General features: G+C 32.6%; 1 protein-coding gene across 8 annotated transcripts in view; it reads right to left on the bottom strand.

The window, feature by feature from the left end:
- Positions 1 to 231: 231 nt before the first annotated feature.
- The window catches only part of LOC6042946, a 218,713-nt gene continuing 205,649 nt past the window's right edge, over positions 232 to 13,295 (bottom strand). For all 8 annotated transcript variants that reach the window (XM_038252146.1, XM_038252144.1, XM_038252145.1 and 5 more), the window contains 3 exons: positions 12,902 to 13,158; positions 1,260 to 1,333; positions 232 to 1,154 (listed from right to left, as the gene is read on the bottom strand). In XM_038252146.1, coding sequence (XP_038108074.1) covers positions 956 to 1,154; positions 1,260 to 1,333; positions 12,902 to 13,158 — 530 coding nt within the window. In that variant the 3' untranslated portion in view covers positions 232 to 955. The remainder of the gene's footprint in view (positions 1,155 to 1,259; positions 1,334 to 12,901; positions 13,159 to 13,295) is intronic.

The raw sequence follows: 13,295 nt of genomic DNA on the forward strand, positions 1-13,295 counted from the left end.
ACGATTTAGTTACATTCTGTTAAAAATAGATTTTTGTGAAAAATTACATAATTTATCTTTTCTTTTAATTTTGTTGTTCAACTAATTTTCTTTTAAAGTTTCTCTCAAGGTGTAGAACACATGTTAAGTAATGCCCATTTTCATCAATAAATTTAATTATAATTTCTTCTTCTTTAAACGATGTGTTGTACTGATGTTTGTGTGTTTGTGAGTGTGATTTGTATCAGTGTTTTTTTCTGGTTCTCCTTCCAGTTTCAGTGTGTAAATAATGTGTTTAGTTCGATGATTGTATATATGTAATCATATGAAACCATGAGTGCCTCTGTTTTCTTTAAATTTCCCTTCTTGTTTTGTGTTTGTATGTGGATAATATTTTGTCTTCTTTTTTTCTTTCTTGCTGTTGTTGCATTTTTCGTGTGTTTTTTGTCACTGGAGAAGAAATGAGTTTCACGCCCCCGTCTCTGCGCGTCTGGCAGTTGAATCTAGAGTTTTTTATGTTAGCTTAAATTCTCTTTTCTTTTATAAATACTGGTAACTTATTGCTCACTATATTTTCTCTGCTTCTCTTTTTTTTTCTCTCGCGGTTTTGATAAAAAGTTTTAAGCATATAAATGTACCATTAACGAGTTTGGTTTTTGCGATTTCACTTACGTTTCTAGTCTCTCTAATTAGTCAAATTTAGCTTCGCCACTATTTTACCGCTAGTCCGCGTCCGATCTGCTACCGTCTCTCAAAACTATTCTAACCGCTGCTTAATTGCACAACCGTGTGTTGGAAAGAAATGTTTTGAAAATCTGTGAAAAATAAGTCGAATGCCCGGTTTCCAATGCTAACCGCGTGTTTCTACAGGTGTTTCTCTTAGTGTTTCTAACATACAAAAAGAAATTAGATTCGTCGAAATTAAAATCGCTTTTGAAAAAAAAAAAAAACAAAAATCAACGACTGCGCTCTGCTTCTAGAAGGTCTGGATGGGCCGGTAGAGGCCGGTGTAGCCGCAGAGGCGGGCTCGGAGGGCCGGAATGAGCAGGGCCGCGGCGGACAGGTCCTTCAGCAGGTCGGCGCACTCGCAGATCAGCAGATACATCTTGTCCCCGCGCGAGGACACACTCTTGTGCAGCGTGATCCGCCGCAGGCCGGCCGTTTTGGGCAGATATCTGTGGAGTTGGAGGAGAGAAAAAGCATCATTATGGTCCACTAATCTCATTTCGCACCAGCAAGGTGGTACAACACCAGCCAGCCAGTCAGGAAGCCGATCTTACCTGTAAATCATCCTGGCACCGGTCCAGTACAGCCAATTCCGTTCGAACCGCTCGCCGTCGTCACCTTCGTAAACCTGGTAAAGTAGGCCGTAAAACGAGAGAGAGAGAAAAAAAGTGATTAGTGGGTGTTTGTTTATGGCTGAGTTAATTTTCCCTTGGCAAAACCTCGGTGGGGACGATAAGTTGCGAATTGGTCGCCTGTTTTTAAATTTTGCAATCTTTGCTCGGAACCGGGAACAAGGAACGCGGCCGCCACGCTGGTTGTGGGGAAGGTTAATCGATGTGGTACGTGACTTGTTGGTTTTATGAGCTTTTCTTCCAGGAAATTTAAAATAAATTGAAAATATGCTACAAGTGGCGTTCGATGGCTGTTTGAATATTCAGGAAAATGTAAATGAGACAAATCTGTTCCATAATTTAAATTGGTTTTTAAAGCTTCAAGCTGTGATAATCCTTTAAAAATGGAAAACTTTTGAATCGATATTGGGTTAAATTTTAACTGAAGTTAGATGATTGACAGTTTCCAAACTTTTGCCTTGGGTCTTCGAGTTACAGTTGGTTCCAGTGTTTGACTTTGGTATTATGGAGGGATGATCTCATGCAAAGAAACAAACGATATATTAGGGGGAGAGGGGGTAATATGCACCCCCGGGGCAAAATGCACCCCCTGCTTTTCTCGGTATTTGGAAGAATTTTCCGGGGAAAAATCATAAAAATTGTAAGCTTAACACTGCTAAACCATGCTGGAAAAATTTGAGCATCGTGGTTTAAAAACAGCTTAACCCTCTACTGCCCAAATCTTTTTTTCGAAAATTTTTATTTTTCCCGTGTTTAGGAGGTCATTTTGAGCAACTTTTGTTCTACGAAAAACTTTACTTCTCTTGTTTTATGTTTTTCTTGTTTCATTTTTAGTGTTTTAATTTGCATTTATCTTGTTAAGTTTATGTTTGTTTTTGGTAGTATTTGGCCTACTCTACTACCTCCTATCATTACATTTTGCCTATCTATTTTTTTCATGTTTTTACAGTAACTTTTTCAATTTTTTGCATGTTTTTCACATTTTCTGCTATAAAATGGAACCATTATCATTTAAAATGTAAATAAATGCGTAGAGGCATAGTCTGGGGCACTAGAAAAATTACTGCATACTTCTTTTTACTAAAAGTATAGGAAATGTTAGTAAAAAACACAGCCAAATTTTACCCCTAAAAAAATTACATTTTTAAAAACATTGGCAAAGTCACATAAAACAAGTCAAACTTTCAACCGTAAAATTTTCCAAAATTTTAAAAGTTCTTCTTTCCAATGCTTTTTGAAGATCAAAAATTGGTTGAAAAATGGATTTTTGGCGATTTTTTTTAAATCGAAGCCCGTCTAGAGGCGGAGTTGGGTTGTAGAGGGTTAAGTTATTTGCAAAACTTTAAATTGTTGTGTTTTCATCTAATTTTCATTGAACTTTCATTATGATTTTTGAACAATATAAAAAGCATTTATTGTTATTGCAAGTGTTGAGGCACATTTGTTTTGTCATGATCTTTATTATTCTGTAGATAGATGAGTCCAAAAACATCAAAAAATGTATTTTTAATTAAATTTTCTGCAAAAAGCGTGGTTGGGGCAAAATGCACCGCTGTGAAGCTCCTTTGTTAAAACAGCGGTGTCATCTAGTGGTGACTAGTGAAAACTGCTTTTACCCGGTGCATTTTGCCTCATGTTGTGGTGCATTTTGCCCCGTTGTTGTAGTGCATTTTGCCCCAATGTTGCGGTGCATATTGCCCCGCATGGTTGTTTGAATTGAATCAAAAACATTTTTAGAAATCTGCCATTTTTTAAAAAAAATTTGAGGTTTTCAAAGACTTTTTTCACCTGGATGACGTTAAATAATAGTTATTTATGAACATCTAACGAAATTCTTTCACAGAAATGCTGTTATGGATGAGAAATCACAGTTTTCCCTTAGGGGGTGCATATTACCCCTGTCCCCCTATTTCATAGTTTGTTATTTTCATATCATACTAAAAATCGTCCAATTCTTCTAAATTTTGAAAAACTATATTTTGAAAATTGAGTAGTTTTTTTTAGGTTTTCGCAAATTGTCTTTCCTTTGTATTTTTTTTATTTGGATGAAATATCGTCCATGCATTCCAAATTGGGCATGTATATGTTAGAAAATCTGTATCTTGAGAGGGGATTTATTGATCAAATTGTTTTTTTCAGCAAAGCTGTAGGTTATAATTAGGACTGTTCAGAAAAAAAATACTTACACGGGTTTCCCCGTTTTTTACTTTCGATTAGATAAGGTGAAATTCCCAAAATATGGATTTATACATTTTGATTTGTTCACATGATTCAAAGGACCAAAATTGGGTCCTAAAATTAAGCTTAAACTTGTTATATCATTGTTCACAACGATAAAGCCTGTTTTTCTTAGTGCAATGACTTTTTGAACGACCGTAAAGGATTTAAAATGGATTTTTAATCAAATGTTAAAAGTTAACTTCACGGCCCTTCTTGACAGAAAAGGTCCTATACTTGACAGCTTGTTCCAAGGGGGCCATAGTTGATCCATCGAAAAAATGTTGTCTTGTCAATATTATTTTTGCATTAAAATGAAAATAAGTGATAAGAATTGGATTTAATCGTGTTTTTACCGTTGTACATAAAAAATGACATAGGGCTTTAGTACCCAATTAAACACATCCATTGCGTATGAGTTTATGATTGTTTGGGTGGATCCACACCACCGTGTATGATTTGAGTAAAACCTCTTGAGCGTACAAAACAACCACAACAAACTGTCAGTTTACCACGATAAACAATAAAGAAAACAACGTTTAGAGTTCGCCACGCGTTTAATCCCGTTTCCGACCAAAATCCGAACAATGATTTTATAAAATCTGGTACATACCAGGGTTTATTTAAAAAAAAAAACTTTTTTTTTGCTTTTTGATTGGTGTCTTCCATAAAATATTTTAAAATTGTACACTTTTTGAAAAATGGCGCACTTAAACAAAAAGTGTGTGTAGTCATTATGAATATTTCTTTGAAAATATTTCATATTTTGTTCAAAAATTGCACTTTTAATGATACGATACCAATTTTTCAAACCATCCTAACCTATAGCACAAACGATGCATTTTTACATCATCAAAACGTTAAAGCGGCCAGGCCAACTGCGTAAAGTTAACCGCAAAGATGATTCGTTGAAGTGGATTGAGTTTGAGCATGAATGTTCAAACCAAAATACATTTCTGAATCTACTGGGGAGGAAGAAACGTGGGGATCCCCCGCTCACGTTTCTGTTTATTGAAGCAATGAATCGTTGGGAGCATCATGCTAAGAAGTTTTGGTGCTCCGGGACCCTCTTGGATGGGACATCGTATTTCCACAAATGCCCTGGGCACTATTTGCCGTGGTTATAGCGCCACAACTCGCTCAACGCAATTTGTTTTGAGCACTTAGCTACAAATAAAGGTTCCTTTCACTATTTAAATCCATTAATTTTGGCTTTGTTGACTTGAATTTTGAATCGGTTGATTGGAAGTTTTTTAAATCAAAATTGTAGGAAAACTGACGTTTTAGCAATTTCGCTGTGAAACTGTCTAGTTTTCCTGTCCTTCACTGCCCATGTTCGCATAAATGTCCCATATGCAAAAATAGCAAACTGAGAAAAACGCATTTGAAGTTTGTCCCACACATAAGGCTACGTGTTAAGTTTTCACGAAAAAACTGGATTTCCTCCAGATTTCTAGAACAAAGTGGTGGATGTTATAGGCTCTTTAGAAAGAGCACACGATTTTAAACCGAACTGCATCAATAACTCAAAAGTGATAAAAATGCATATGGGACATTTATGCGATCATGGGCAGTTCAGGAGAGACGAAACGGCCTACTTTTCCATGTCAAAAAAAAAAAAACAGTGCTGAAAAGAAATACTTTTCACATTTGGCTCGCAATCGCACGTGCGCTTCAAATTTGGCTCACCATTTTAAAAATTTTGAGCACCCCTGCTTTTAAACTTTTTTGTTAGTTTTGGGGTAAAAAAATGTAGATAAAGATTCATTTTTATTTATCGGAAAAAACATTGGAAAAAATGAAATCCAAAAGTTTTACGTGTTTAATAAAAACAAATGATTTCTTTTGCTTTTGAAAATTGTAGTTGTTTGGTAACTAAGCCGTAGCCCAGTTAAAAAGCAGACAAACGTCAAAGAATCAAAACAAACCAAAACGACCGAGGGGTTAATGGATGCAAAAATCATATTCAATAAATAAAAGAACTTTTTTCAAACTTTTGTTTAATTTCAAGTTACAATTAAAGAAATATGAAAAGTAAGCATTGTAAATAAATTTGAGTCACTTTTATTTTTATATTTCATCTGGAAAATATTATGCATTGGTGGTCCCCTCGTTATTTTTTGTTCAGCCCAGTTAACGAGCAACATTCGGTGACTGGGCTACGTTCTCAGCCCAGTTGTCGAACAACTACTGTAGTCAATTATATTGAGATATTTTTTGATAAAATTTAAATTTAGTTCATTTGAACTTTTTTGAATATTTATTTGGCCAAATTTGAGTGCGAAAAATTATTATTCGAGGTTCTGGAAAGTCGGGAATTCGAAAATGGGATTTGAGTGACCACCCTGGTCCCCTAAAACAAAAAAAAAATGATAATTCAAATTATGTATTTAAAAATTTAAGATTTAGTGATAAAACCCCAAATAAAAAATCGAATTTTCTCTATGAAACGTCCTAATCATAATCTTTATTTTGCCGAAGACACCACATAGATCAAAAACTTACATATCAAATATTGTTTTGAACAAAAATTAAATTAAAAATAATGTATTTTATAAAAATAATATTGATACAAAATGGCTTCTTTTGACATAGGGATATGCATCAACAAGCAAAGAGGAGCAATTCTCTACGAAGTCGGTCTTTTTTCTTAAATTTTAATCCGACTGAAACTTTTTTGTTGCCTTCGGTATGCCCAAAGAAGCCATTTTGCATCATAAGTTTGTCCGTATAATTTTCCATACAAATTTGGCAGCTGGCCATACAAAAATGATGCATGAAAATTCAAAAATCTGTATCTTTTGAAGGAATTTTTTGATCGATTTGGTGTCTTGGGCAAAGTTGTAGGTATGGATATGGACTACACTGAAAAAAAAATGATACACGGTAAAACAATTTTTTTAATTTTTTATTTAACTTTTTGTCACTAAAACTTGATTTGCAAAAAAAAACACTAATTTTATTTTTTTTTTGATATGTTTTTGAGGACATCAAATGCCAACTTTTCAGAAATTTCCAGGTTGTGCAAAAAATCTTTGACCGAGTTATAAATTTTTGAATTAATACTGATTTTTTAAAAAAATCGAAAAATTTGTCGCAAAAATTTTCAACTTCATTTTTTGATGTAAAATCAAATTTGCAATCAAAAAGTACTTAAGTGAAATTTTGATAAAGTGCACCGTTTTCAAGTTAAATCCATTTTTAGGTGACTTTTTTGAAAATAGTCGAAGTTTTTCATTTTTTAAAATTAGTGCACATGTTTGCTCACTTTTGAAAAAAATATGTTTGAAAAGCTGAGAAAATTCTCTATATTTTGCTTTTTTGAACTTAGTTGATACAACCCTTAGTTGCTGAGATATTACCATGCAAAGATTTAAAAACAGGAAAATTGATGTTTTCTAAGTCTCACCCAAACAACCCACCGTTTTCTAATGTAGATATCTCAGCAACTAATGGTCCGATTTTCAATGTTAAAATATAAAAAATTCGTGAAATATTTCGATCATTTCGAAAAAAATACTTTCAAAATTTTTAAACCAAGACAAACATTTTAAAAGGGCGTAATATTGAATAGTGTAAAATACAAAAAAAAATCGAATGACCGAAATCTGAGAGAACTACTCAGAGAAGAAATACTGATTTGTGACATTTTCTTAACTTCCGATCCAATTTTCAAATTTTAAAAATCATGCTCAACATCTGAATCTGATACATTGTGTCTAAATTTGCTGAGATGAAGAAAGCTTATGATAATCAATCAGGTATAGATTTCAACGGCTTTTGAAAAAAACTACTATAAATTTTAATAAATATTTTCGTTAAAAATTAGATTAAAAAAATAATAAAATTAAAAAATATAAAAAATTAAATTACAAGCCAGAAATTCAACATTTTAATGAAAAAGTTTTTGGAAAATACATTATACACTAGTACATTTAGTTTGCAATCATTAGTTTTCAAAGAATCTAAGTTTCAATATTTTTTTTTGCAAAAAAAAAGCTTGTGTAGTGCTGTACATCGAAAATTCACTAGAATCGAACATTTTTTTAAACGAATCTAAACATGTTAAAAATTATCAAAAACGCAGGGAAACACATTTTGAATAGTTTTCAGCTGATTGCACTCATCATTTCGTTGAAAATTTTGAAATATTTTGAAAACAGTATTATTTTTTCTCTCTGATTTTCCGGCTAATTTTAAAGCTGAGCAACTCTCTACGAAATCGGCCGATTTCGACCATTTTTATTTTTTGTATTTTTTGATTTGACTCAAATTTTGTGGGGGCCTTCCTTTTGACCAAATAAGCTATTTTGCGTCATTGGTTCACCCATACAAGTCTCCATACAATTTTGGCTCCAGTCCATACAAAAATGGTATGTAAATATTCAAACAGCTGTAACTTTTGAGTGATTTTTTTGATCAATTTGGTGTCTTCGGCAAAGTTGTAGGTATTGTTGAGGACTTTTGAGAAAAAAATAGGTACACGGAAAAAAAAATTTGCAGATTTTTTTATCAACTTTTTTTACTAAAACTCAATTTCCCAAAATACGTATTTTTTGATTTTCGAGATTTTTTGATATGTTTTAGGGGACAAAAATCCGCAACTTTTGAGCCATAGAGAAACATGGTCAAAAAATTTGCCGCCGAGTTATGATTTTTTGAAAAAATAGTGATTTTTGGAAAAAATCGAAATTTCATGCAAAAACAAGTTTGACATTATTTTTTAATGCAAAATTGAATTTGCAATCGAAAGGTACTTTACAGATTTTTTTTGATAAAGGGCTCCGTTTTCAAGATATAGCCACCGAAAGTTTGATTTTAGCGAAATATTTGCAGTTTTTTAATTTTTAAAAATAGTGACCATGAGTGACCATTTCTAAAAATATTTTTTTTGAAAAGTTCAGAAAATTTGCTATAAAATTGTCTGAGAGACATTGAAGATTGGTCCTCTGGTTGCTGAGATACAGCGGCCTCAAGAAAAAGAAACACGAAAATTGAAGTTTTCTAAGTCTCACCCAAACAGCCCACCATTTTCTAATGACGATATCTCAGCAATTAATGGTCCGATTTTCAATGTTAATACATGAAACAAGCGTGAAACTTTTCGATCTTTTCGAAAAAAATATTTTGAAAATTTTTAAATCAAGACTAACATTTTAAAAGGGCCAAACATTGAATATTACGCCCATTTAAAATGTTAGTCTCGATTTGAAAATTTTCAAAATAATTTTTTCGAAAAGATCGGAAAATTTCACGCATGTTTCATGTATTAACATTGAAAATCGGACCATTAGTTGCTGAGATATCGACATTAGAAAATGGTGGGCTGTTTGGGTAAGACTTAGAAAACTTCAATTTTCGTGTTTCTTTTTCTTAAAGCGGCAACCCGAGGTCAAATCTTCAATGTCTCTTAGACAATTTTATAGCAAATTTTCTGAACTTTTCAAAAATAATATTTTTAGAAATGGTCACTCATGGTCACTATTTTTAAAAATTGAAAAACTGCAAATATTTCGCTAAAATCAAACTTTCGGTGGCTATATCTTGAAAACGGAGCCCTTTATCAAAAAATCTGTAAAGTACTTTTCGATTGCAAATTCAATTTTGCATTAAAAAATAATGACAAACTTATTTTTGCATGAAACTTCGATTTTTTCCAAAAATCACTATTTTTCAAAAATTCATAGCTCGGCGGCAGATTTTTTGACCATGTTTCTCTATGGCTCAAAAGTTGCGGATTTTTGTCCCCTAAAACATATCAAAAAATCTCGAAAATCAAAAAATACGTATTTTGGGAAATTGAGTTTTAGTGAAAAAAAAGTTGATAAAAAAATTCTGCAAATTTTTTTTCCGTGTACCTATTTTTTTCTCAAAAGTCCTCAACAATACCTACAACTTTGCCGAAGACACCAAATTGATCAAAAAATTCACTCAAAAGTTACAGCTGTTTGAATATTTACATACCATTTTTGTATGGACAGCAGCCAAAATTGTATGGAGACTTGTATGGGTTAACCAATGACGCAAAATAGCTTATTTGGTCATAGGGAAGGCCCCCACACAGTTTGAGTCAAATCAAAAATTACAAATAAAATCCATTTCCGGTTTTGGTAGAGAATTGCTCAGCTGGGAAAAGACATTGAAAAATATTTGCAACAGCCTTATTGATAAAAAAAGCATACCGTAAAACGGGGTGACTTTGATAGCCGGGGTGACTTTGATAGGTTTGCGATTTTTCCGCAAAAAGAAGAGTACAATTAAAAAACGTAATGAATGGTTCAGAAACATACTGACCGTGGTAGAGAAGTGTTCAAAGTTCCTCAAGAAGAAGTTTTCATAAAATTTTGAAGAGTTTAAAAATTTAGTTAACTATAGTTAAGAAAATGTTAATGAAAGTCATTATTTTAAACTTCTCAAAGTGTCATGATTTTCTCAATGAACATGATTTTGAATCGGAAAACGGAATGCATTTTCGGATTCTTTGGACAATTTTCCACTAGGAGAAGATTAAATAAGTTTGTAAATAATAAATAATATGTGTTTTTGAAACACAGTTAAAAAAATCTTCAAATTTATAGGCATTTTCAGTTGAACAAATTTAATGTAAAATGTTTAAACTTGTGATTCGTGCTTCGAATTCAGTATAAAATGCAATTTAAATCAATAATTTTATAAACAAAACTAGTTTTAACAAATTTCAGACAAAATTCCGACTTTTTAACAAATTTACCTGAAATTTATAAGTATTTTGTTAAAAAGCTTATAAACTTAGTTAATTTAACATAAACATTGATTTTTTTCTTACAAACTATATCAGCTACTTTAGTGATGGTACATTTAACGTAAAAATAAAGTTGGAACATCTTAAATATGATTTTAGCAAGAAAAACTATGGCTATCAAAGTCACCCCGGAATTAAAACTAAGAATTTTTAACGTAACTATTTTTCTAAACACTACTGAAAAAACTTTTTTTTCCAAAATAGTGCATGGACTTTGTGTGGCCTACCCCAGTACATGTTTTAAAAATAATAATCTTGAGAAAACCCTTACCTGTTGGAAAATATTCTAAAAACAATTTGAAATCCTATCAAAGTCACCCCGGTTTACGGTACATGTTTTCCATCAAATTGTGAGAGATCTTTTTACGTTTCTAAATAGTTCATGTCAATGGGACAGTAGAGATGGGGCATCAACAAACCGCGTATACACTTTTTTCTAGAATTTGCAAAGATCTGAAAAAAATAGTTAAAACACAATTTCAAATTGATTAAAAAAATAAAACTTCTTTCTAACAAATGGCTCTAGATATGATTAGATTACCTTGATTAAATTTTAGTAAAAGTAATTTTAAATGTTAAGTATTTGTGAACTTTATATTTTTATTTCACGATCTAAGATATTTAATTTTCAAAGTAAATGCAAGTAGTTGTTCTTTGATTTTTGGAGAATCAAATAGATTGATTTTTTTTTTCCTGGAGTTTTAATTTGGTGCAACTAATTTAAACTTCATTGATTTCGGTTTCAACCCAAATTTATAAACCACACATTTTTTTAAAATTATAGTTGTAATAGAATAGACCAGTGTTTCTCAACTGGTGAGGAATTCCCCCCTGGGGGGAATTTGGCCGTTCTTGGGGGGGAATGACGATGTCATAGAAATCCAATGCGTATTTGTAAAAAATGTAAATCTTTGGTTGTATTAAAATAACCTGTGAAGTTCACAATATATTTTAAATATATGGGAATTTCTGTGATAAAATACAACAGTAATTTTTGTTTAATTTATCTTTGCAGGTATTTCAAAAATATAGCTAACAAAACCTAAAATTCAAAAACGTTTACTCCTTGAAATTGTTCTGAATAATACCATCATTTTTTTTTAAATATTTGCATTCTCTCAAACATGAGCAATTTTTGAAGAATGGAATTTCATAAATAATTTTATAAATAATAACATTATTTTAAACATGAGCATATTTTGTTATAAATTTAAAAAATTAGCTTTACTAATATTTTTTTTAAAATAAATTCAAGCTAAATTTCATTTCCTTTCAAAATGAGAATGTTTTGAAAATATTTTTATTTTATGCTTTGGTTTTGTTAAGTTTAGTTTTTTTCAACTGGGAAGCTTTTTATAAAATATATTTGTGAAGTTTTGCGTTGATTCGTTTTTTCGAACATTATTCAAATTAATTCCTGGGAGTTTTTGCATCTTTTTGGGCAAAATTCCATTGCTTTGAAAAATAATCGAGCATCAAATATTAGTTTTTGTAAAAATTAAATGAAGTCTATTTTGTCTTTTTCTTTAAATAAAATATCAGTCATGATTTCTGTCTGTGATTGATAAAAACTAAACAGATTTTTCGGGAGCTTTTGCATTCCATTAAATATGAACAGATAATGAAAATGCATTTTAAAAATGCTGCAAGTATGTGTAAATTGTTGCGAGTGAAGAAAAAATGAAATGTTGTGAAAAATTTAAAGTTTCTGCAAGCATTAATACTAAAATTATGACATTTGTGCAATGATACCCATTAGTTGGTGGGGAGGAGGGGGAATGATGTTCCTGAAATTCAGTCAGGGGGGAATGGATCAATAAAGGTTGAGAACCACTGTAATAGACTTTAAAATAGTAAAATGTAATGGATTGTTCCTGGGGGTATTTATTCTCCACAGTCATTTCCAAACTTCCAGTCACCACAAAATTTGCGGATCAAAACAAAAATTTGTTTTCCTTCGGTAAACATTCCCCAACTTTCCCCTTCAGTTCGTGCTTCTAACACCAACTTTCTCCTTTTAAATCGCACACACACACACACACGTCCATCCAAATGATGATGATGGGTTTCGGAAAAAGGGGTTCGATCCTTTCTCCCTGCAGGCAAACATTACTAGCTGGTGGCTTTTTGGCAAAGTGAAATGATCCGATGGATTTGCGTGTGGAAAGGGGGCAGCTTTTTTTTTGTTTCTTCCAAGAGGACAACCCCCGATTGTACGCCTTATTTGATATGCAAAATGGGATGTGTTTAATTTTCACTACACGAAATTCGATTTGTATTCTTGGCTGCTGGACGTTTCTTGGGGACGTGAGAAAATAATAGTTGAAATCATGGTCAGGACGTATGGGGTAGTCAGTTTGAACAAATTAAAAAAATTAACAAATTAAACTGGTGATGACCCCTAATAAGACTGAACTGATTTTGCTCCTCAAATATTTTTAAATCAATATTATCAGAGTTCTTAACAATCAAAATAATTGATAATTTCTAAAATATTAATAAAAAAAAGTCACGTACCAAATCTCAAAAGACCTTTTTAAACAAAAAATACACCCAAATTCCATACCTTGTACACGCTGATGATGTACCCGGTCGAGGGCGTTTGGCCCTTTTTGACGCTGCCCACCTCGTTGGGGGCGAGCGCTAGCGGAGGCCGGCAGATCGAGGCCACTTCGCTGTACAGGTCCAGCGTGTGGGCGGCGGTGTAGCGGGTGTTTTTGGGCTCGAACTTGGACAGGGAGGCGCCGCGCACCCCGCTGTAGAACAGGGCCGGATCAGTCTGGGTGGTGTTTATCACATAGTACGCGATGAAGGGGAACTCGGCTGGAATGAGAAGATTTTTGATTAATCAATTAAACGGCAGTAAATTTGGGTATTATGAATCATAGATGACCGATTTTTTCATCAAAATTAGTATTTAATTTTCGTATGGTCCTCCCATCATTTGCCACCATCAATGT

The sequence above is a fragment of the Culex quinquefasciatus genome, chromosome 2, assembly GCF_015732765.1.
Source record: "Culex quinquefasciatus strain JHB chromosome 2, VPISU_Cqui_1.0_pri_paternal, whole genome shotgun sequence".
NCBI lineage: Eukaryota > Metazoa > Arthropoda > Insecta > Diptera > Culicidae > Culex > Culex quinquefasciatus.